The sequence below is a fragment of the Varanus komodoensis genome, unplaced genomic scaffold (genome assembly GCF_004798865.1).
Source record: "Varanus komodoensis strain SLA01 unplaced genomic scaffold, ASM479886v1 scaffold68, whole genome shotgun sequence".
In the NCBI taxonomy this organism is placed as follows: domain Eukaryota; kingdom Metazoa; phylum Chordata; class Lepidosauria; order Squamata; family Varanidae; genus Varanus; species Varanus komodoensis.
Window position 1 is genome coordinate 428792 of NW_025336321.1, and position 26513 is coordinate 455304.

General features: G+C 37.4%; 1 protein-coding gene across 4 annotated transcripts; it reads right to left on the minus strand.

Moving 5' to 3' along the window:
- Positions 1-3856: 3856 nt before the first annotated feature.
- Positions 3857-26470, minus strand: TRA2A (transformer 2 alpha homolog). Of its 4 annotated transcripts, none has more exons than XM_044450798.1 (8): positions 26292-26470; positions 16415-16548; positions 14877-15036; positions 12922-13110; positions 8779-8894; positions 8354-8461; positions 6798-6865; positions 3857-6624 (listed from the first exon to the last, which is right to left on the minus strand). In XM_044450798.1, the coding sequence occupies exons 1-8, from the start codon at positions 26325-26327 to the stop codon at positions 6614-6616; spliced, it is 822 nt and encodes a 273-aa protein (XP_044306733.1). In that variant the 5' UTR covers positions 26328-26470; the 3' UTR covers positions 3857-6613. The 4 variants fall into 4 exon arrangements, with proteins under 4 accessions (XP_044306733.1, XP_044306732.1, XP_044306731.1 ...); XM_044450797.1 differs by having other exon boundaries at positions 8354-8464; XM_044450796.1 differs by having other exon boundaries at positions 14868-15036.
- Between the last annotated feature and the right edge of the window lie 43 nt (positions 26471-26513).

Sequence of the window (26513 nt, forward strand, 5' to 3'; positions counted from 1 at the left end):
GAATAACTTTTTGTTCCACATAGTATATTTAGCAAGGTGAACTATACTGAAGCTGAGAACTATTGGATGAAATTCTAGCATAGTGCTGGACATTGCTGTAAAATTGTTCCTGTTAAAGACAAAATGACCCACAATATTACCTGAAGTGTAGCACTGCAGATTCAGCCTCCCAAGGTCTTTGGTTGTTGCAAAATATGTACAAAAGCAGCATAGATAAAGAAACACAAAGCAACTTCCATCCTTTACAAATATTCAGTAGTGAATGGTTATTTGTAAGCTAATATCTTTGTTCTTGGAAAATGGAGACTTTTGGTGTCACAGTAAAAGGATATTGTGGTGGAGACAGATGGCTTCTGGGGAGTACAGAACCACCTTGGCAATTTCTTAGAAAATCTCTTTCTGCTGAAAGGACAAGCAATTGCTATTCTTTTCTTTTTGAAGAAAATTACTCATGTGGTTGAATAAAACTGAGGTAAAATGAGTATCTTCTCAGAATTATAAAATAGAAAGCACAGGCTGATGTGACATTAAGGACAGTTGTATTGCAATTGTTATAAGGTGGTGGTAAAGTATCTGCTTTTCATGTGGAAGGTCCCAGTTTCAATCTCTGACATGTCCAGGTAAGGCTGGGAAATACTTCCTAAATTCCAGGGAGCTTCTGATGGTCAGGATAAAGGAGGATGCCATTTGCAGCTTAAATTACTTCTGGACTAGCAGATTGGTGGTCCCATATCAGCAACTGTACACAAGTGGACAGTGCTACCCAGTACTGGCATGCAGCCCCAAACATCACTGCTCAAATCCCATTCATTCACATGCAGCCTCCCTCCACAACAGGCTTTTAAAGAACCTCCATGGGTACTAATGAAGGTTTTACAAGTCCCACTGTAGCACGGCAAGGGTGATTTTTTTGGCGAAATTCATTGTATCCAGGAGAAAAGGGTTAGTCCACAGGAGCATAAGGAACTGCCTTTCAGTCTCAAACCACTTGTCCACCTAGCCACGTTGTCAACATGACAGGCAGTTGCTTTCCGTGACTCTCTCCCCCAGCCACTACACACTACAATGATGGTTAAGGGGACTTAAGCCTCCACTGGTGCCAAGAGAGGACCTAAATGTGGCAGGGGAGGGTTGATTTTTCAAGAGGGATCATATGGTTGGCAAGAGTTCCTTCCCCAACAGCATCTTCCCATGAAAATGCTTTCCCAGCCACCCCATACACTATAGCTAGGGCTTTTAAAGCCTCTGCTATCATTAATAGCTCTAGAAATATTAGATGCAGGGGAAGAGCAAGGACTGGAAAATTGGGGCCAGATAGGAATTCCCTGTGGACTCTCTCTGGCCAGAAGTCCTCCATCCCTGGTGCAGATAACACTGACCAATGCTCAATCTTGTAAGGCGCATCAGCCTTTTCATAGTGTTGATTAACTAGTGCTGCTCTATATATTGTTTATCAGCTGGAATGTCGTGTTCTGCCTGGACTGATGTATATGAAGAGAAGACAAGGCAACAATAGCAAATCAAATTTATAATCACATAAAAGAGATGTACCTTGAGGTATTTCAGTGTCCTTAAGCCTTTTTCCAGGAGCTTATGTCAGGATTTGGGGCTGCCCCAACTATACATGTAGTAGAAAGACATTAGATTTGTTATGACTTCGAAGAGGATGTAAAACTCAAAACTGTTTTAAAACCCGAAGTAGTTATAGAAACAGACTCATGCGAGTTCGGAAAGCAACATCAGAGGTGAATTTATCTCATTTGACCTTAAGTGTTGAAAAGGCCAGTGCTGCAGCAGAGGCATTGTTTCTTTCAGGTGCTCTGGGACAAGCTTCTCAATTTTGCTGCAACAGGCACTAGTAGTAGTGGTACATCTGGACAAATAAAGGTTTCTAAATCCAGAAGTTACAGAATACAGGCATGACAATGTATGGTGGAAATCAGCTGAGGATGTCATCTTGAAGGCTGTCACCTATACTGTAGCATCTATCTAAAACAGAAGGTTCTAGCATATACAAGGAGCTAAGAGACTGCCTATGAATCAGGCAGGGATTTGTGGGTTCAACTCTCCTATGAATTCACCAGTGGTGGTCTGAGAGGGACACATTAAATGTTTTAATGTTGCACCGAGTTTCCTGTGTATATTCTCTGTATCACCTTGGCGAAGCAAACCGAAATAGGCTTTTTTTAAAAAAAATGTAAGGTCTGAAACAAGTCTGTTTGAATACACCTGAGCACACAATGTTTCAAAATGAGTTGATGAGGGAACAACACTTTGATGCAAGCATCTCAGCAGAGAAAAGATTGAGAATTAAGAACCCTGGAAAACGAAAATCACTGCTACTGGATATTCTTTGTCAAAAAAGAACTAGCAGTATCTCAGATCACACCAATGGATCAAATATGAACTCCAACAATAAGAGAAATGACAACAGTGGAAATGTCACATGTTCCTGTTGCTGGTACTATCCCATCCTTTGGGGATAATAAATCTAAAGTATTCCCTTTTGTAACATGACTCCATACTGGTTTCAAGTAGTTGGGGTATCAATTCATCAACATATAGTCATATAAGACCCATGAAGCATATAATTGAACTCAAAGTGGGGGTATCTTATGCTCATGTGTAAATGTGGAAAAAAGGGAACTCTTATATGATGACAAGTTAGCAGATTGATCAATGATGCAAAAACATTTCAACTTATGCTTTCAAAGCTTCTATAAAGACCTGGACAAAAAAGACAAACCCACAGGAAGGAATCTTAAAATTAACAGTATTTTGGGTGCAAATGTATGCATGCCAAGACAGATAAAAGTCCTACATCTTCTATCATTCCCCAGCCAGCATGACTAAGGATTACTGGGAACTGTACATCTTATTTCTGTCAAAACTAGTGTAAGATCACACCTTTAGGGGAAACAAAATTATATGGTATTGAATTCATACTAGCAGTAGCATACTTGCTGGAGCAGACACAACTCTTTCCAAATTTATCTCCTCATTTAGCATGTGAATTTTTTGATCATTCCAGGTGCCTGTACATTTCAGATAAGACAGGATATGAAACACTTTATTCACACATTGACTGCTTTGAGAGATTCTATAGCAACCATGCTGCTTGTCACAGCTCCTATTTCATTCTGTTCTTCCTAAATTTTGGGGTGACATCAGTTCAGACCAATATAGCTTTGAATTGGTCAAGACAGCATCAAGGAGTTCAAATGAAAGCAATAAACTGCAGGCCAATCTAATGCCAGAAAAGAGGTTAATCTATGGCTGCAAATAAATGGGGAAAGATACACTGAATCCAGAGCTCTGCTGTTACATCCAGCTATTAGAATGCTTTTAACTTTCCTTGGTTATAGGGATATTGTTCTAGGCTAAGCAGGCAGGTATTGCATTCTATTTTAGATAAAGCCTCTGTTCTAGATATGCTTTGTGCTACAAGAATTTCATTTTCTGAGTAAGTACTATGTATCAGTTTTCCTTTGGACTTTGATATTTAAATTTTCATTATAGCTGCCTTCCAGTTAACTCTTTTTTAAACACAAAGGTTTGCTATATTTAGTGAAGTCAGCAAGTAGTACAATAAATATATATTTACATATCATTATGATCGACCTGTGTAGAATGGCAAACACTGATTTTTAAAAAGGAATACAAAGAATCAAGAGAAATAACATGTTTGTTAGTTTAAAATCTGTTCCAGGTAAATTGGTGGAAAACAGTGTTTAAAGATCAAATTAGCAAGCACAAAAAAAGCCGAACTTTGATGAAAAAGAATCAACACATCATTCATAAAAGCAAATCTTGTCTCAGTATTCTGAATTTTGGAGAGTTAATGAACATGGTATGGTTGAACTGGTAGAAGTTGTTTATTTGCACTTCCAAAAGATTCATGACAAAATCTCTTACCAAAGACACCTGAGCAAAATTAACAGTCATGGAGGAAAAGTTCTCTTATGGATCAGTAACTGGTTGGAGAACAGAAAGCAGAGTGTGAGGATAAATGGTAATTTCTCTTAATGGAGAAATGTAAACAGTGGGGGGTCCCACAGAGAAATGAATTGGGCCAGTGCTTTTCAACTTGTTCATGAATGATCTGGAACTGGGATTGAGTAGTGAAGTAGTCAACCCTATAGAGTATGGCAAAACAAAATGGCATTACAAATAATTCCAAACTGTACCACTGCCCAAATGTCAAATGTAGTTTGATGTAAGTAAGTTTGAAATGGTACACAATGCCCCCCCCCCCATCCCCAGATGGGATCTGAGCTAACAATGACTGACCAAGAAAAAGATTGAGATTCTAGTGGCCAGGACATGAAAATGTTGGCCCAGTTTGTAACTGCTATAAAACAGAAAACTCCGTATTTTGTGTAATTAGGATAGGCATTGAAAATAAAACTGCCAGTGTCATATTGCCCTTCCACAAATTTATTGTGAAATCACATTTGGACTCCTGTGTACAGTTCTGGTCAATGCACCAAAATGAGGGTATTATGGATGAAAAAGGTACAGAAAATGACAACTTAAATGATCGAGGTGCTAGAGCAACTCTGTTATAAAGGAAAATTGCAACACCTGGGGCTATTCTTTTAGAAAAAAGGTGAGGTGAAACATTAGAGGAATACAAAATTATCTATTGTGTTGAACAAAGGAGATAGGGATTTTTTTTCTTTTTCTTATTAGAATCTGGAGTCATTTCATGAAATTGAGTGGTAGGAGATTCAGGACAAATAAAAGCACTTGTTCCATTTAGTCTTAACTGCCTGATCCTGCCTAATCTTAGAAGTTAAGCAGAGTTAGGCCTGGTTAGAATATGGATGTGTACTTGAGTGTATGATTCCATGATGATTGTAAACCACCCAGAGAGCTTTGGCTATGGGTGGTATAGAAATGTCAGTTAAACTATGGAATTTGCTATGATGAGATGTAATGATGGCAATCAATGTGTGTGGCTTTAAAGGGGAATTTGACAAATTCATTACGAAGGCTATTGCTAACCACTAGTCACACTGACATTACCTCCAGTATCAGAGCTGGTATACCTATACACACTGTATCTCTGGGGAACATTAAGAAAAGTGTACTGTTAGGACTCATGTCCTATTTATGCATCTGGCTGGCTGCAGTATAAACATACTGGACTAAAGACCCTTCTTATGTACACAATTTGATAGAACATCCCTAACATTTTTATCAGAGACTGGTGATTGCTCCCAGAATGAGCTATTTAAAAAAAACTAACTTCTATATTATATTGATTGTGGTTTGGGTTGGGAGAAATACCAAGATGCTAATCCCTAGTGATTACAATGTCTCTTCAGTCGAATTTCCAACTTTGCTCCGCTGAGGAATCATACTTGTGATTTGCCCTTATGCTAGTAACAAAATACATGAACAGCCTTGAGCCTCTGCTGATTTTGGTGTTTGTGGGGAGCTTCTCTCACTATCGGGCATTATCAGTGTCTTTTGCATGCCCAGTTGTCCTTTTCCAGCTATTAGGGTTCACTTTTGCACTGTCTCTCTGCCCAGCGGCATGTAGTATACCTACCATTTAATTAATGCAATCAGACTATATATTCTCAAGCTCATTTCCACATGTTGGATTTAATAACAGTCTAGTTCCATAGTATTTACTGTTTCAAAGTGATGTTCACTGACACTTCTAGAATTCAGAGGTCAAGATATGCATTCAACACTTTAATTAGCCCCATTTGTTTTATTGTACATATTTCTGCTCATCCTTGAATGAAACCTAACACACCTATGCATATTAACTACTGAAAGGTTGTATTAGCAGAATTTAAATTTATTTTGGTAAGTAATAATTGCTTAATTCTAATTACCAAATAGAACCTGCTTAACCATAATTTGTATACCAATTGCTGTTAGGAGATCTAGTATTTATATCAAGCAAAGTAGGCCTGTCCTGATTATGGGGCAGTAAACATAACAATTCCCTGAAACATCCATTTAATATTTTAAGCTAATTTTAAATGTAACCTTCTTAGCACTGAGATTACTTTATATGACACAAAGATGGAATTTGCAGCGTGCAACAATTTGTGTTCTCACAAAATTCCCTCCAATATTATTCTAATTACTACATTTAAAACATAAATGAAAACCCAAGCTTATGGTTATTACTGAGTTGTGTTATAACCAAACATACAGGACAACACTTTTTAAAAAAAGATCAGGCAGAAAGATAAACAGGTTATTAAAATAGTAGCTTTCTAGTGAAATACAACAGTCAAGCTTTTACACACCAGTTCTTTCTCCACTCCTCATTAAGTTCAACAAAAATCCACTTGCTTTAAAAAAAAAAAAGAAAAAATAATGATTTACAAAATATTTTACCACTTTGAGATTCCTATTTAGCTGTTGTTTAAAGATATTTAAGTACACAAAACTACAACAATCACACCTGGACTATTACAATAAGAAAAGATGAAAAATTGGTATTTCAACTGAAAATACATATATTCTAAATGAACCAAGGATCTTTAATAGGATTTAGGATAACTGCAGGGTATCTATAGGAAAAGCTAAGGTCAGAATTTGCTGTTTAAAAATTGTATTTGCAACTGTAACCAGCTTCTCTTCTTCAATAGCGCCCTGAAAGAAGGAAGAGAGAACACTGTAACCATCAGTTCATACACCCACGTTCTATTTCTCCCTCCTCCCAACAACAATGTACTTTCACATCTGCATTCCCTTCCTGCCAAAATCTTAAAAGATTTGGGGGGTAGGGCAGGGGAGAGATCTTCACATAGAATAGTTATACTTACGTGGGCTGTAGGAGCGAGATCTTGATCGTGATCTATAACGACTATAGTAAGGTGAAGGTGATCGCCTCCTTTGAATGAAAAAAAAAAAGTTATGTTTCATGCACATGAGGTAAAAGGAAGAGATCTTTCCCTTCTAATTCTGTATTTAAGTGCTCTCAAAGACATTCATTCATTCATTCATTCATTCATTCATTCATTCATTCATTTAGAGAACTTCTATGCTGCCCCATTCACCGAAGCCTCGGGGCGGCTCACAATCATAAATAACATAATATAGAACAATATAATTTAACAGTATAACAGTATAACCCTGGCCAAAGAATAAAATAAATAATATTAACAATTAAAATAACATTTGAATAAAAAGGTCTTCTCTTGGCACCGAAAAACAAGTAACGACAGCGCCAGGTGGACCTCTCTGGGGAGTGCATTCCATAGACTGGGCGCCACCGCAGAGAAAGCCCTCCTCCAAGTACCTACCCTCCTAATTTCCTTCATGGAGGGTTCCTGGAGAAGGGCCTCTCCCGCAGATCTCAAGGGGCAGGGGGGCATATATGGACGTAAGTGCTCCTTCAGGTAACCAGGACCCAAACCGTTAAGGACTTTATAGGTCATAACCAACTGGGCCCAGACTTCAATGGGAAGCCAGTGAAGCTGATGCAGAATTGGAGTCATGTGAACATAACGCCCAGTCCACCTCAGCAGCCTGGCAGCTCTATTTTGAACCAATTGAAGTATCCGGACCGTCTTCAATTTACCTCTTCCCTTTACTACAGAAGTGCTACCTTACTTTTTTGAAGAACTCCTGCTGTACCTGTGATTAAAGCAAACCTTGGGGTTCTGTGCTGGGCCCTTTCATTTTAACTGTGCATTCCTTGTATACCTCTGTCCTGAGATGCACGTTTAACATACTACATGAACCATTTTTTCTACATACAAATGTTTCTATTCTCTATTTTCCAGTCTTTTAAATGAAGGGTGCTATTGCAACAAGCTGTGACCCATGCTGCATAGAATCATTGGACTGGCAAGTAATGATAAACTCAACCACCACGCTGTCCTGTATATCAAGTTGTGATACCACTACATGCAGTTTGCCAGCTAAACAGCTTGTAGGAAAGTTGTCTCCAAGATTAGTTTTCTTCTAGCCTTGCTGAATCCATACTTACTTACCCTTTATTTATACTTATGTGAAAAACACACTTATGATTATATGCTGTTTTTATTGGACAAGCAGAACATTAGTTCTTGTAATGAGCTGTTCTGATTCTTTATTTTATTAGGTTCTAATGCTGCCTCATCTGTATTAGAAATTTATTTGATTAATTTTCTTTTTAATCATATTTTATTTAAATTATTGTTACTTGCTTTGGAAGTGTTACATACATTGAAAAGTGGGCTATAAATGCTCAACAGAAGTATTTACATGAATGTAAGAATTACATTTGGAACAACCAGATACCACTAAATGGACAGAAATTTAGAAGGCTATAAAATGTTTAACACAAAATAATATAGTGCTTATTGTAAACATCCCCAAGAACCAGAATGAGTACCTGTAACGGTAATCATATTCTTCATATCTGTCATATCCCCTGTCATATCCCCTGTCATAATAGGAATCACGGCGACGTCCAGCTCCTCCTCCACCGCCACCACCTCCGCTACTTTTGATGGGGGGAAAAGACCAGATGTATTATGCAATATATCAGAAACAGACTGAAAACTTTATACCAAGATTTAAGAGAACTCATATACTGTGCCTAAATAACCTGGTCAGATCCCCAATAACTTAATTTCAACACAGAGTCAAATCAATGCCTCATATTCTTTAGGCCTTAAGCTCACATTTAAAGACCATTAAATAGACATTCAGAATGAATTTCTTAAACAATTAATGGATTAAAAATGAGATGTTCAAAGAAACTAGGAACACTACTGATAACTGAATGACAAAATTATTTATGAGTTAACTTCTTACTGGGTTGGCCTGCCCATGTAGATGCCAGGAGTGGGCGTGTGCGCTCTCTTTGTGATAGAATAATCCACTCGGATCCGCCTGCCATCCAGCTCCATGCCATTTGCGTGTTCCATTGCCTGCAAAGAAGGTAGAGGGACCCTAGTTGTAGTAACAAGAAATCAGTTCTTACTGTCATTAAGCAAAATCAACTTGTCTGTTATTAGTAACCTGCTAATCACAGTGGGCTCTCTCTTTTCCAGCAGGAAAATTAAAATAGCTAAACTGACTGGGGGCACTAAAATTAGTGAAATGTGATCCCCTTTCAAGATGATATTCTGCAAACAAGAAAGGAGCTGATGCATCTCTGACACTTTGCCATTAAGCCTGCCAAAAAGGCAAAACAAGCAACTATTTCCCCTGCAGCAAAACACATCCTCCAATGACTTGCTCTGAGGGGAGGCACAAGGGAATGGGCTGATCAGGAGAGTACAGCATTGTGGCTTCCTGCAGGGTGCACAAGGCTGGGTTACTGCTAGTCGGCTGCCATTTCATGCTTTCCTCATCTTCTACCATCTCCTTTGCAAGCACCTATTCCAGCATAGCTTAGTAAAATGGTGGGTTCCGCCTATATGACTTTCTAATTACTATTCTTTTCTCCGCTCAGTCACTGCACAGAGCTTGCTCAACCAATACATTAAGGATGCCTCTATTTCCCATACACTAAGAGATGTGAAAGCTTCCTGCTTCTGTGCCTTATCAATTCACTGAATGACTTTTAGACTAATTCTCAGTCATCCAAACCACATACATGGAGACTTAGTTTAAGAAGCTAGCAGCAAATATACCTAAGTTAAAACAGTTCTGTTTAGTTTTGCTTATGAAGGGAATGCTTGTTTGCTACCAACTTTGTATTAATAGAAAACATATTGTAATTATTTTGCTTAATAAATTCTTTACAAATAGATAAAATAAACTTGAGTTAAACTACCATATTACCCTCTATATTTACAATGATGTTGTTCTTGTTGTTGTTATTATTAAGTTCATTTCTATGCCATCAAACAGATGAAACTACCTGATTGATCTACAACTATTCAATAAATATTACTTATATCACACTGGTATCTGGAATATTTATCACAAAATACGGAATCCAAGGAATATTAGTCGAAAGAAAACTATTTACCAGTGCTGTGCAGAAACCTTTCTGCACATAGGCAGAACATGATTTCTGTAACAGATGAATTCTCTAGTTGCTCTCATGCTTCCATTTCTCCAAACAGCAGCTTAGTACAAAGTGGGATAAAACAGCTCTTTTCTAAGCAGAAAACTATTGGATATACAAATGCAACTTTGGATCCAAGCCATAATGTTCAGTTACTGAAATTTTCTTTTCTTGAATTTTTGAAGTACTTTCCTAGAAAAAAATCCCAGCATCTAAGTCCTAAGCTAATTTAAAGGAGAAAAATAATGCTAGTTCCATATGGCCACTGTTTATATTTTATTAAACTGAAACTAAGGCTAGAACATTCCACACCTCTATTTAGTAGTTATTTAAATCAGATTAACTGTAGGTTGTAACGCCACCTAGTGATTTTTTAATATATTTTCTTAGCATAAAACTATTTTTGAAGATTCTTGGTCCACACTACAGGAAGCACAATCCTGAAAATAAAGCACCATAGCCTCTCAACCATATTTTAATCTATACACAGTTACTCTAAATTAACTTGAAAAAATGTTTTCCTAACAAACACAGTCACAAAAAAGGCTACCAATCTCAGATCTGAAATGTCAGCTAAAAGATTCACATGAACTTGGAGTATTTACAAACAGAAATATAGAGCATAATGGTTCAATTTCAGGGATCAAAGTCACTCAACATTTTGATTTAAAAAAAAAAACATTGCTCCATGTGTATCATACTGAGAACAAATAGCTTTTTTTATGAAGAGCAACCAAAAATATTTAAGAAATACAGTAAACAGCAGACCAAGTGTGTATTATATATTATGCATTTAAAACTTTTAAATATCCTAAATATGTATTTCACATATCAGAACAGATGAGACCTCTGCCTTCCCAAGCTCCTCTGCAACTGATATATGCAGACATGCTGCCTCTGGTAAAGAAGGGAGCACATAGCCAACAAGGGAAGTAGCCACAGATAGCCTTCTCCCTCTATCAGTCTGCTCAATCCCTTTTTAAGTCCATCCAAATTGGTGGCTATCACCAGTGAATTCCATAGTTTAACTACATTGTGTGAAGAAGTACTTTCCCTTGTCTAAACCTCCCAATAATCAGCTTCAAGGGATGACCCCAGGCTCAAATGTTATCGGAGAGGAAGAAAAATGCCTCCCTCTTTCTCTCCAAGGCATGTATTACTTTAAACAACTCTATAATGTCTTTCCATTCTTGCCCCAGTCGTTGTAGACCTTATTAGGGAAGTTGCTCCAGTTCCTTGATTGTTTTCATTGCCTTAGCTGTACCTTTTCCAACTAAATAATGTCCTTTTTTCAGGTAAGACAACCAGAACTGTACATGGTATTTTAAGATTGGTCATACCAAGGATTTATATTAGGGAAGTACAATCTTGGCTGTTCAATTTTCTATTCCATTCCTAATGATTCCTAATGTGGGATTTGCCTATTTCACAGCAGCTGCACACTAAACCAACCTTTTCATCAAGTTGTCCACCCCACTTCAAAAATCCTTTTTCTGTTCAGTCACTGGTAGCTCAGATGCCATCAGTCTGTACTTGGGTTACATTACATTTGCTTATACTGCTATACATTTGCCATTTCAATGCCTGTTATCCCAGCCTGGAAAGATCCCTTTGGAGCTCCTGACAATCCCTTTTGGTTTTAACAGGCATTGTTAAATAGTTCAGTGTCATCAGTGATCTTGGCCACACTGCTCACTCCTAGTTTCTGATCATTTACGGATATAACTCGTTACATCCCTCCACTGAGAAACTGTCTTCTGTTCTTTAACCAGTTAGTGCTCCATAAGGGGACCATGACTGTGAAGTTTGCTCAGGAGCTTTTGGTGAGGGACTTTGTGAAAATCCAAGTAAAGGAACTCCAACAGATTAGTGAGAGAGGACTTCCCCCTTTGCGGATTTCATCCTAGATAATCTGATATTGTTCTATCTAATTTAGCCCAATTCTAGAAATTAATCACCACTTAACACACTTCTTGGGGAAAACCTGTCCCTCTGACTTTTGTTCATTATGAAAACTCAGTTCATGCCTATGTTGCTTCTATAACACCCAGAACTTTTTACTGGCACAGAAGTAAAGTTGACAATTGATGATTTTCTACATTCTTTTTTCAGATCTAAGCTGATTTTCAACAATAAATTACATAGTGTCGATAATTTCACGAAAGTTCACTATCTGGCTTGGTTATCTGGTATTTTTTACTTGTTAGTTAGGTCTAAATCTTCACCCTTTGCTCTTCACAAGTTATTAGACTCATTTGGACTGTAATAACAAACCCTGGTTTACAAAGCTAGCTTTTTCAATAAAGTACAGTTAAGATTAACTACAGTTTAGGCTTCATATGGCATGCTAAAATGAAATTAACTGAATAGGCTGAAAGGAGTCATTCAGAGACACCCCCTCCCGCAAACCAGATCAGCAAATGCTCACAGGATTCCAGAGGTAGACACTTAAGAGTACAACCCAATCAAGATGCTTGTAAGCCACTGAACTTAGAGACTTTCAGGCATCCTTCAAAGAGTAGAAATTGTGCAGGCAATCCTTGGCTTCCTGCTCCTCTTAATCTGCATTTTTGTCAGATAGTTGTTTTCAGCTATCTAACTGATGTGCTTTGGAGGGAAGAGGAGGCCACAGTAGCCTCAGGAAACCTATCTTGGCTGGTCTGGTCTCCTCTCCTTGCTTCCTTCCTGAGGTCACTTTTCTGACCTCGGAAAACAGCTGGTATGATGGAAAGGAATCAGAGGTCCAATACCTAGTTTCCATGTTGGAGCACTCTCCCCCCTGGATCTGGGAGTCAAAATGGTTTTAAAGCCCCTCCCCCAACATGAACACTGTCTAGGAGTCATAGGGTTGTTTGCTAAGGGTACCAACTAACTCCTCAGAGATACCAGTTATGTAAAAAAGACTGAACTTGTCCAGAAAGAATGTAGATCTGTTTTACCTCTTTTGAATCATCTATTCTTTCAAAATAAACAAAAGCAAATCCTCTTGATCGCCCAGTTCGTTGATCATATACCACATTGACACCACTTAAGGGTCCATAGCGGGAGAAAACTTCACGAAGATCCCTCTCAGTAGTATACAAACTGAGACCAAACACTCCAAGGCATGTATTAGGATCTGGATTAGCCTGAAAAATGAACCAAATTCAGTATTAAGCAATACCTATAAACACCGCCAGTTGTAACAGGGGTGCACAACTTGGAGCTGCAAGATGCTGGAACTGCAACTCCCATCATTCTTCACCATTAGTTATATTAACGGTTCTGAGCTTTCCAGTGAAAATATGTATTTATTATCTAATGATGGACAACAAAAACTGCATAACATTGCATTTTCAAAACCATCTGGAGGCTGCATATTTTAGGAAGCTGTTTTTGAACAGAAAGGGAAAATGGAGGCAACTTCCTTCTATCAAACAAACAGGTTTTTTTTAATTCCCTTAGTGCCTTATTTACAAAAAGAGGAAGCACCCAAGAGATACTACTTGCTTTACTGCACTACTCATTTTATGCCACTGCCCCCACATGTATACTCTAATACTCTGAAGAGAGTAGAAAGGATCAGATAAATCCATCTTAAGCTTCTTCCCATTGATAAAAGGAGATTAAAGGTGGGCAGATGGAATTCTTAGTCTTGAAACACCTTAAGATCTAATTGCAGCTAAATCATAATTTTAAAAGGTATAATCATTTTAATGCATAGGTTGTTTAAAGACATCTAAGATATGCATCGAAAGTATCTGTTTCATGTTTCCGAATGGATTTCAAATTCTATAGAAATTATATTTAAACTATAAAGACCACACTTTAAACAGATTAAATTGAACAAGCTAATTAGAAAAATCCCCCCTGGTGTTACACACCAGCTGAGGTCTCTGACCTACAGTCTCTTATGGTCCTTATATGTCTTAAATCTGATCTAATTTCTTAAATAAAATTCAGATTTACACTGGTATGTAACAAACCAACAGTTTTTAGCTGATGTTCTGTTCACCAAAGAATTACTACATGGAGCAATAATGAAAGTATTTTCTGTATTTCCTTTTCCCACCCTATCCTCAATATCCACAGAGTGCTGCTATCACAACCATGCTCTGGCTGAAACTAGCAAGGGGGTTGTACTTGGAGCTCTCTGGATATTTTAGACTACAATTCCTATAATCTTGAACAATGGCTATGCTGACTGGGGCTGATGTATTCAGTGATACTGCTCCTTAGACTAGTATAACGCTAACAACGCACTGCAGAATCTTCTGAGAAGGTATTATCCATTATGGTTGCACAAGCATAATGCACAACTGCTAACACAAATGTTAACTTTAACTGGATTCTTCTCTTGTCCATAGTTCAGAATTTAGCTTCCACTAATAACAGCATAATTTGAGATATTGAAATGACACAGGGACAGTACTGCCCAAGGACCAAAAAAATCTGGAGGGCACTCTACCCAAGACTACCTAGTCACATGAGCAAGGATTTAAGTTCCTCATGCCCAACTGAAACCATCTTAACTGTCAATCTTATTGAAAACTATTAAGTATCAAAGTTTTCTAGCACAGGCCTTGCAAATAAGTACTTCTGGTGCCTTGCCAATTATGGTTGGTTATAAAGCCACTAGCATTTTCACCCTGTCCCAAAAAGGAAAAACAGGGAGGATGTTTTGCTAATATTGTCTCTTTTCTCCATATCTGGAAATACAACTGTTACCTAGGATGAATGCTACTAGGCTTAGCAAAGAAAAAATGTCAAGATTCCTTTTATTCTTGATCAAAGAAAAAATACAATAATGTAGATGTGTAACTTACCACTTAACACATTAATTAGATGAACTGCATTTATAACATTTGTTTGAACTGGAATATAAATAATGTTCCTACAGGCTTACACTACATACTCTGCTGCCAGTGTGCCTTCTTCGGTTAGACATTGGAGAGTGACTGCGACTTCTTCGGCGCCGATATTCTGGTGTGTATGACCTGCTTCGTGATCTTCTTCTATGTGAATGGGATCTAGAGCGAGTGTAACGTCTGTGAGAATGCCTTCTTGATCTGGACCTGAAAATGATAAAATGGTTTCATGTGCAAACACCTCCTACACGTTGTCACAATTAATTGTCAAGTTTTCACAAACCCATGTTAATTTTAAAAAAATTATACTTCATTAAACATTCTTATTTTCTGAAACAGTGTATTTCACAAGAGTTCATTACAATTAGCCACTGTATGGTCCTTTAAATTTTCATCAATTACTTCTAAATAGACAAGTAACCAGAATAGTGAATAGAGCAATTCTCTGGCCCCAAGATGGTATCTGGAATGCTATAAAATGCTATGAATCTTTATGTTCAGGCCCCTAGCATTGAGGATACCCGACAAGAGATCATCCCTTGACCCTCTCAGTTACTATGGAAAGCTTCAAGGTAGGAAAGAGGTCGTGCTGATGCGTAGAAAGGGGTAAACCTGGGTTCCACTGTGGCCTTGGCAAATCAGCCAGCAGTTTTAAGTTTTTAAATGGAAGATTTAAAATACCATTTCAATGCACAATTTTTACTGGGAGTGTACAGGATAGGCAAAAGTTCCAAACTCAAAGGCCTCTATCAGGCATGCAACCCACAAGACTGCAGCCTAAGTGTAATTTCCAAAACTCATTTATACTGAAATCATGTGACATGCACATGTCATTCATACAGAGCATAACAGTTTAGAGTAATTGTCAACCGTACACGTTTCATTCAAGACAGTAATTACTTACATATTTGAAAAGGGAAGATTTATACATCTACTAGTCATCAATTAGGGCATGAAGTTTTTTATTCTACAAGGCAACAGTTCAAGAAGAACATTTACAACTACATAGTGTGGAATGGCAGGCTGAGGAATTTTCACTTCCTCTGTACATGGAATAACACCTGAAAGGAAACTTATCTCCTCATGCTTCAGGATGAGATTTATATACTAGAAATCTATGAGGCTCTGTCCAGAAAAGGTAGGAATCATTGTTACTTATATCTACATATTTATTTTTATTATTTATGTTTTACAGACCATCACAATAGCCACACGGCTCTTTCTACAGTTTATACATTTATGTTTCCATACACCTCAGTACCATGATGGACTTGCTGCAAACCTAATATGCACTACAGTGTGACATCGATTGACCAACATTGTGAAACACTGCCACGAGGCAGCTGCAGCTGCACTAGGCCACAATATAGTATAGTCTCAGCTGTTAAGGGTAATCTGAATAACTGTATAATTTGCTGGTGAACAAGGTCTGGCACTTAGAAACCATTCATACAAAGTTCTCCTAAAATGACCAATTTAAAATGTTTCCCCAAAACAACTTAAAATGTGAAAGACCAACCAAGAAGCTAATCATACACAATGAAAAGATTCACTCAACAGAATTAGTAACAGCTCATATACATACCTGGATTTTGACCTTGATCGAGACCGTGATTCAGAATGTTTAGAAGCTCTTGATGGGCTACGAGATCCTGACCTGCTCTCAGATTTTACACGAGCAGGACTCCCAGCTGGAGATTTTGACTGGGAGCGTGACTCCTAACAAAAAAAGCAGTATTACAAATGGTACTGGTTGCATAAATGCCTAACTTCTTACATTAAAAGTAACTATATTATATTGATTGTGCCTGAAAAACAAATGGTTAGGCAATACCCTCCAGGATAGAATTCTGTTTAACCCACTGTTAACACTGTGATTTCCTCAAATAGTTCCCTACTTGAACCAGATGACCAATGCTCTATTAACTAAGTAATCATGCAAATTCATCTACAACTTGATCATACAGACACTGGAACATAAACCATACATTTACTTAACCTAGGACCCATTCATTCTTCCAGATTCTTTTAATTCTACTTCACTCTTGCTTTCTACTTTTCTTCATTCTTCATTTTTTCATTTTTCATACTTCGTGTATTCTTCCCCAATTCAAACAATTCATTATAGCCTTAAAAATATTCAAGTGCTTCTATCTGACCAATCTTCTGTTCAATTTTTTCCCCCATTCAATTTTAATTTTCTGATCTTTAACACTTTTCATTAGCCTTCTTTTATCTTGATTTATCTTCCACATTCTTGGAAAAAACTCTTCCATTTCTTCACGAACATTAACCTTAATGGAAAAAGAACATTTAGTATATTTAAGCATGTGGGGATTATAAAACTCTGCTGGAATTTCAGAATTTTATCTACCAAAATGGAATAGCCAGCAGATGAAGTGCAAATAACTAGTTTATAAAAGCATTTTTTAAAAAAAAATCTTGTAACTGGTGTAATCATATAGTCTCTAATCATGAATCCACTGATTTCCTTCCAGCATTTCCCAAATGTTCTTATCTAGTCTATTCCCTTTTTAAATTGAATCTCTTTTCAATTCCATAATATGTGTGTGTGTGTGTATATATCCTTAAGTGTTATCTTAAGACTTGTCTGATGTTTCAAAAAACAAAACATAAAGGCCAAGATCCAACACCAATATCACATGCACCCAGACACTTAAGCAAACCTAGGGAAATGCCTGACATTAATAATTTTTAAGAGGTTTACCAGGCAGCATAGGATATATGTATTCAAGAAAACAAAACAAAAAAGAAAAGAAAAGAAAAACAAAGCTAGCTTTGAGTACCCAGAACTAGGTACAGGTATTTGGAACCTGGTCACAGATATTTAAATTGGTCTTACTGTTTAGGCATCAGGTTTATCTCCTGTTTGAAGCTATGAATTATCTGTATAGTAAGCTACAAATGAAGTTAAACTGATGGTTTTGGTAGCATAATTTAAGTTCAATAATGTTGCATATGTAAAGTTATCTAGAGGACTGCGACTGTTATTCTATACTTGATCAAAGCAACACAGGCATCAAACAAAGAATCATGGAAGAAGCTGCGCATATGCAGTAGTACACCTAAAGGAGGAAACTAGGAATACAAACAAACTAATGAATAGAGCCAGAAGTACTCTCATGTCAATTTTAATCAAAGAGCTAGGCTCTAAGAGTTAGGCATTATGAATCTTATTTGTACACTGGGGATATAAACTGATATCAAAATACTATCCACACTTTTTAGTTCTCACAGCAACCTATGTTGTATAGTGCTCTTACTGTGTTACCAAAGTAATTCAACAGCAAAAAAACATTTCCAGAAGATGCCTGCAAAAATATGGTGCCTTAATAACCTCACACATCACCAACTTTAATGCATGAAATTACCTTATATAGCTCAAATCAAGAAATGGGCTTCAGTAAACAATTACTTAAATTCACCACATCGCCCTAAGCAAATTTAACATGCCAAAAGAAGTGGATGGGTTTAATAGAAAAACTATTAATAATGTTCAAAACCTCTCCTGTTAAATAAGCTTTAAGTTGTCTAAAGATATGTATAATAGTAGTCAGAAAGCCAGATACATTTTTCTATGCATTAATCCTTTCAATCAACATTTACCTACAGGGTTTACTTTCCTAGCAGTGGAATTTAGGAGGGTAAAAACTAAAGTGTAGTATGAAATTACTGGGAAAGTTCTGGTCACAAGCAAGTAACTTTACAGTGTAATATTGTAGGTGTCAATGGAGACGTCAATATCGAAGAGTTTACTCCCATCGGACTGCAGCTTTAATACTCTTTTGCGTACTTAACCTGAACAAGTTAGCAAACTCTGCAAAGCCATTTAGTTGATTACATTTCTATCTTGCCTTAAACAAAAGGAATGGCAGGTACTACCTGAACTGTACTCAGATCTGTATTACATTATGCTTGTAATTATTGTGAAGCATGTGTGTTAAATTTTCAAATGCAATACTCTGTTACATAACCTCAAAATCCATACACAAGTAAAACGCTACAAATAACTGTAACACTCTAAATAGATTTGGCTTGAGAGTACATTTATCCTCAAGCAACCAAAGTTCTTTTGTCCAAACTATTTTGCTATATTAGGGATGCAATAAGAAGTCAATTAGTGCAATTAACTAAAACTTCCATCTCTTATTAAATCTCTCTTCATCTCACAATGAGGCCTTTGTAACAAGCCTGACTCCTGCCACTGGAACAGACTTCTTGGTTGAGTCTGGCAAGTCTAAAATCCAAATCGATATTACTGATAGATACATGAAAGATGTAGGGGAAAAATTAATGGGAAACATCACATCCTCCCATGAAGACATTTTAATTTTTCCAACAGGCACATTAAGATTTTGGGAAACATTAAAAAATTCTCATATCAGTTAGATGCTTTATGGCAAGACCTTTCTGACTCAAAATGTATGGTATAAATATTTTTAGGTAAAATCATCTACAGCTTTAGAGAATAATTCCTATGTATAAAGTAGACATAAAATATCCAGATCTGTTCATTATTTAATTCAATATCTAAATATACTGTTTTTCTTTAGAACAAAATTTATGATTTCCATATTCAACTTTTATTTTTGCCTTATTTTCAGATAGGAAAAACTAAGTTACACATGCTTAGGTTAGTAAAAGGTTTAAGGCAGCTGTGCTTAGTAATGGGCATACTTGTAATTTTGCTTGTAAATAACCAAGGCATTTATAATGAGCCTAAGTAAACATGCTTAAGATTGCTCTGTACATTTCACAAATATACAAAATGCAATTTTAGTCACTAAATTATAAATAATGGGTTGGACACAGAATTAGTCATACTTACCCATTGTAATCTGTAAGTCTTATTATCTAATCAACTAATTTACATCCTACTGATTTCATTTGGTTTAGTATAAGCAAAACTGGATCTAGTCCAGTGCATCTTACAGTAATAAAAGCAGTCAATGAAAAGTTTAGGTTAGATATGCAAGTTTAATTTCCCACCAAAATTTTTTTCTTTTAAGAAATAGGGAAAAAATTCCCTCCCATGGTATCAAAATTTGTAGAAACACCATAACTCTACTTACTGAGCCATGAAAGTGGCCATGCTGGTTAATTCACCATCAGTCAACCAAAATAAGGTTGTTGAGAAGTTCAACAGGACAGGAATTGTAAAGCAGCTTTTACACAAAGAGTTCTATTGAAACAGCAGTTTCATAGCCCAGCAATAAAAGGCCAATAAAGCTAATTAACACGCTAGCATCTCCAAATAAATACTGTTTATTAGGGGATAATCAGTTAAGGGAAGTAACTTGGCAAACAGGCAATCCTCCAGAAAACTTTTTCAACATCACTGAAGAGTTCTCATACTGGAAATCAGAGTTGCAAGTTTATGAAGCTCTCCTAGGTTTCTGTAAAATATGGTCAGGCAAAAGGAGGGGAAATGTGTCATCTTGCCAAGTTGATAACTTTTCTGATCATTATTGAGTATACTTCTATTGTTGACAAGAGTTGTGGCTTTAAATAATTGTTATAACAGCCTTTTTGTTTTTACATATTAAAAGAGCCAGTGTAGTGGTTAGAGTGTTAGACTGGGATTTGAGAGATATGGGTTCTAGTCCCCACTTGGCCACAAAGGTCACTGGATGACTCTGGACCAGCCACTGATTCTCAGCCCAACCAACTTACAGGGTTGGTGTATGGATACAACTGAGAGAAGATTATGTAAACCCCGCTTCAATTCCTTGAAAGGAGAAAGGGAAGGATAAAATAAATAAATGTGCCCTGTAATGCTGCTAGTTTGCAAAATTGTTTTGACTTATTTCCTTTTTATTCACAAGATGGACTCCTCTAATGAGCAAAATGTTAGATAGTTAAAAGTTTTAAAGACTAGAAGAGCAACGTGCTAGCAAAGGACTAATATTGTAATTTTTCTCCTTTGCCAGTTTGCTGCAAGAAGCAAGGCCTTTACAGCTAATGCTAAAGTCAAACAGGCTTTTCAAAAGGCCACATAGTGAACTATCCCTGCTTCACTAGCTCATGTGCTATCACCACAAAGGAAGATGGCTTCCTCCATGGGCAGTTAACAGGAGGGAAAGATCACTTTGTCACTCCTTCAGAAGCCTTATTCAGTTCCTTAGAGACATGCACTCACCTGCATAGAATTCCTGGTTGCCATGGGGACTATGTGAGTTGTAAAATATAAGATTGGCAAACAGGAAGAGGAAAGAAAATGTAAAATTCAGGTGCATTTGTTTCAACCATAACACAATGATATGAACATCTACCTTTTAAAGATAATGGCCAGAATCCAAATAATCATTAATTGATTCTGTGTGCTCAGAAATTTTTTTGAAGACTTACCCCCTGCTACAAAAAGCTTATAGCACATGCCCATGGAAAAAAATGAGGCAGTGCTGTTCAAGTTGTGCAACTATGCCTCTTTAGCACAGGGTGGGTGAGCCTTATAGCTAATGTTCTGAAAATGGGAATGGTGAAATGGACAATAGAACAGCTGCTGGTATTATCTTTAGTTTGGGATTATGTATGCATTAAAGATCACACTGCCCTGCCATTTTACACAAACATTCCCACATTAAAAACATATTGAGTCTACTTCTGAATGCATGTTTAGAGTGCAATTATGGAAGAGCATACCTGGAAGCAGCCCCAAAGTATTAGCACAGGAAATACTTGCCTGCTTTTCTAAATAAATTAAAAGTGACTACATCTACAACAAGCATTTCAAATACAGGTTAAAAAAATAATGCCCCCAAATAACTCTATCCAAAGCTCAACAGTGTTTAGCTTGTAATTGCTTTTTATGCTCTGCTTAGCGTTTAACATGTGAAGGAATTAAACAAGATGCTATTCCCATTATAACTAAAGATAATTCCTACACTTATAGACTTAGGGTAACAACCCTCCAAGGCTCATGAGTGTGATTTCCTAACAAGTTGTCTCATTTTAGAAATTAGATGTTTGCAGCTTAATACAAGAGGCTATATTAAATATCCAAGATGAAACTTGATAGAAGTGTTAAAATTTCAAGTTTGCACCAATTTAGTATAGTCCCTAAATAATACTAAATTTCCATGCCAGTGATTTGGAAATTTTGGTATTTTTTTCTGAGTATATTAGGCTAATCTACATAGGGTTATTTGCATTAGGGAAATGTTCAGTTTGCACTGGAAAAACCTAGAAAGGGCTTTAATTTGTCATATTTATAAAATAGAAGTAAGATAAACAACAAAATGCCCTGTGGGTTTTTTATGTCCCAATATACTAGTGGTACCTCACCTGAATTATTTTGGGAGTAAAATTAAGGCAAACTTAGTGTGATTTATGTATTATATTATTGGAATATAAAACCCTAAACCCTGTTAAAATATAAAGGTAACAGTATCTACTTCATCTAAATATGAGAAACAAATATAAGAAATTAATAAAAACTTTTGGCATATTAATTCAGCCTTCACCAATTTGGAGCATGCTAAATATTTTGAATTACAACTCTTAGAAGTCTTAAATCAGCTGGTTGGGGATGCAGAGAGTAGTAGGCAAACACATATTCAAAGATAGGCTGGAGAAGACCACGCTAATTAATTTTAGCAACTCAAATGAACTGCACATTATATACTTGCAACCACCTGTCTACTTCAATAGAGTTCAACTCTCTTCTACTTAGGTTGTTGAAGCACCTGAAGTTTTGAGTGACATATAAGCATTCTCTTAAATATTTGCTAAGAATAAATTATAACATAATTTACAATCCTGCAACTGCCAAGTTTGCCTAGTACTTATCTGCTATTGGTATCCTTTCATTTTTATTAATGAGCTTATGCATTTATTTCTTTTTCCTACAGAAAAATAAGAGCACTGGAAAGTTTTCCATCCCATAGTGCTACTCCAAGAAATGAACATCTGAACACCTACTATTTTTGAATGCTTTATTTGCAACTATTTGGAATCAGGAAGTTATACAATTAATTTTGACTGTACCCTTTCTGAATTTCAATGATTTACTGAAAATAGCTTGTAGGAGTTGTGGTGTAAAATGTATTTCAAGAATTGATACCTTTACATACATACTTTCCATGTTAACATGGTGTCTGCTGTCTGAAAAAAAACCCCCAGTCTAAGTCAGAGGCATTAACTTTTTCTAATGCCTTCTATCATTAAAAATGCTTTATTACACAAAGGACTGCAGCATGTTTGAGAGTAACACAATTGGAAAAGAAACAAAAGTAGAGGATTGATGAACATATTTATAAATAAGCTACATTTTATACACCTGCCTCAGAATTTCTGTTTGTCACAGTTGCTGTGGCGAGTTTGCTGCCAGCCTTTATCAAGCACAATGCATGACCAGCATTCCTCCCAATTTTGAGGCTGCAGAAGTGTTTATATCCAAATAGAGTGATCCCTGTTCTCCTCCTCAGCTACAAGATTAGGGGAAAGGCTAGCTGTTTACATGCTCAGAGGCAGAATGCAGAGGCAGAAATCAGATGGCCTCCCTTGCCTACCTTTTCTGCTGGAAAGATGGGCAAGAACAACCTGGTGATAATAGCTTTTAGGTTAGTTAGCAAGGCCAGCCACAGTCTATAGGGAATACTAAAGGGCCAGTATGTTTCAGTAGAGAGATGGGCTATGAATACAGGCAACCATTCAACTCCACATACCAACCTTTTAACAAGAATTGTCTTCAGGCGAATGGGCAAGTGGTAAGTAAGAGTGATATTAGCACAACTGTATATGAGGGGATGAGTTACACCTTGGGGACTTTTCTGCAAGTTATTTACAAATTTAAATTAAAATTTATTTTAAAGCTACCGAATTGTTTAATTTTATCAACAATCTAACACCAGAATAGAGCTTAAGTCTCAAGTGTTGAGATCTAAGGAAAAGAATAAATAAATGGCTTGCAACTGAACAGTTGCACAACACTCTTGTAACAGAATACTGCTTTTAATGTAATACACGGTTTTGACGAATTCAATGCTCATGTAATATTTAGTTTTCTACAGTACATATCTTAAATTTAGTAATCTAGTGGGATACCAATACATTGCAACTGCAATGCTATTTCATTAAGAATCTATGTTGTTCCATGTTTAATTCCCCTCCCCACTTAAGTTATTTATTTTATCTCTGTTCAAAACTCGTTTTGCCCTCAAAACTGCAAACTACTTTTTGGATGTTTTACTAACATTAAAGATATTCTAAGTGTGATGTATTTAGAATTAGTTTATTAAATTTATATACTTATACCAAGCTCAAAAGCTTATATAAAAAGTGAATTCAATTTAAAATAGTTGTGCAAAAAGGTTCTGCAGCCTACCTAAGAAAATGACAACCAATAACAATATTTGTCTGAATTATCAAATGCCACGTGAAATAGATGATTTTTACAACAGCTTTGCAACACTATATGAAACCTAATAGTTTCTAATTTCATTCAACTCATCATTTTGAAGCCCCAGGGCACTTATGATAAAAACTTTGGTCCTAGCTGCTACCTATTCACTTCAGGTAATGAATATAGCAGGGCTGAAATTATGGTTCACATACAGGTAAAAGCACTGTTTAAAATATACTGGTCTTGGACCATGAAGGAAGACACCAGCACATTTGTGTCCAGGTATTCACAATCAGTCACTGCACCACAGATTTCTCTGCTCTAAAATAGGGTAGATAAGTACAAGGAGTGGGTAAAATTGCTCCCAGATACCATCACCATCCAGGAATATCCAGGAATATCCAGGAATAGAGATGTTTATCCAGGAATAGAGATGTTTCCAACAATATTTAAACCTGCTGGGATGGGTTAAATACCATCACACCCAAAGATGCATAACTCCCCCACCCCTGAGCTTTAGAATTACCGCAACCCATCACCTCTGTCTTCAACTTCAGTTTGTTTCACCTCATTCACTTGCCCATAGCTTCCAGATTTTGTTTCTGCATTGAGGCAGCTGCTCCTGGACTCTTAGATAAGGAACAGAGCAGGGTGTCAGCAGCATATTGACAACACCTAGATTCAAAGCTCTGTATGATTTATCCCATTGACTTTTTATAGATGTTAAACAGGAACAAATATTAAAAGCCTCATGAAACACTACAGATCAATAATGTATATGCTGTGCTGAGGCAAACTGAACCTTAACTGTAAAGACACAAAGATGTTCCAGCCAAAAATTATTTGAGCTGCTCACACAAACTTGGTAGTAATTTCCAGGCTTACAGGGAAAGCTGCAGGCTAAAACAAACATACATCATGATACTGGGGAGTTTCTCTTAAGCTATATAGTAACAGATCCAAAACTCTTTTTTAAAAACCCACCCACAAACAAGTGGTTGTACACAACGTTTGACTATCATTAAATACAACCCACTCCTTGACAAATAAAACCATTTAACAAGAGGCAACCATTCAAACTCAATTTAAAAACATATTGCCACTGCTCTTTTAAGAAAGACTGGACAACCACTTGCTGGGTATTGCATGCCGGGGGTCAGACTAGATGACCCGGGAGACCCCTCTGACTCACTTTGTTTCTATGTTTAAAAGCAAGAGAAGCTTTAAGTCTCCTTTAGAAAATACCTGGAGGGGGAAAAAAACCTAGGAATTCCCTGAAACATTTAAGGAAAAACCACCACAACAGATCAGAACTATGCATGTAAGGCAGAAATATGGGGCCATGGATTAGAATCTGGGCAGTGTCTATTTTATCGTTACTAACTACAAAAATGTACAAATAAAAATACATGGCATTACCCTGTCTCAGTGCCTTAGATATACGAGGATTATTCTGGCTTCCAGCTCATACCTTCATGCAGGAAGTTCAGGAAAACCCCTTTCCCTAGAGATCTTCGCGCCTTCGCTTTCCCGAGCCTTTGGACACCAACCTCCGACTCTTCGCTTGCCCACCCGCCGCGTTTACACGGAGCGTGCCTCCCACCCCACTACCTACTATGACTGAGGTTTATATTCAAGGGATTGGGTAAGACTTTTAAAATGTTTTTGGAAGAAGCTTATGGCAATCTGCAGCGAAAGATCACAGCAGAGTCCACAGGCACAAACGGGGAAGAAGACAGGATTGGGCAACGGGAGAAAATACCCATTAAGCCGGTGCGGGTGAAACGGTTAAAAACAGGCGTCCAAGCACATGGCTTTTAAACCCGAAGATCCTGTAATGGAGACTAAGGGAGAGAGGAAGCAATAGCAGGCCAGGCCTGGAACAGAAACCGAGAGATAGGCCCCGAAGGGCGGGAGGCGGCGCGGCCCCACCTCGGACTGAGGAACCATTTTGGCGAGAAACAACGAAGCCTCTCTTGGTGACTCCGCCCTGCCTCGGGCTCGGTGAGGCGCGTTTTTCCTCTTCGCCCACTTCATGCCCTCAGGGCCAGGCCAGGCCTCCGACACCTCGGCCCGGTAAGAACCGCTGACTACTCACCCTCCCCTCGAAGTTATTCTCCTCCACGTCGCTCATGTTGGCGCGTTCCTAACGCGGCAGACGAGCCGAACGAGCAGCAACCCGGCTGAAAAGCAGTGAATTTTCTAGGCACTGCCTTTACTGAACCAACTCTCCTAGTGGCGGCGACGGCGGCAGAAAATGGCGCCTCGGTCAGGAAAGTCTGCGCCCGACCCTCCGCGGGAAGGGGCGGGGCTCTTTAGC

Bases quoted from the DNA above. Each gene is read 5' to 3' on its own strand.
- TRA2A (XM_044450795.1), bottom strand. From the start codon at position 26,327: ATGAGCGACGTGGAGGAGAATAACTTCGAGGGGAGG. The intron at 15,037-16,414 runs GTATGTATATGA...TATCATTTTCAG, and splicing joins CGATCAAGGTCAAAATCCAG to GTCCAGATCAAGAAGGCATT. The intron at 8,895-12,921 runs GTAAAACAGATC...CCTTCTTTGCAG, and splicing joins GAATAGATGATTCAAAAGAG to GCAATGGAACACGCAAATGG.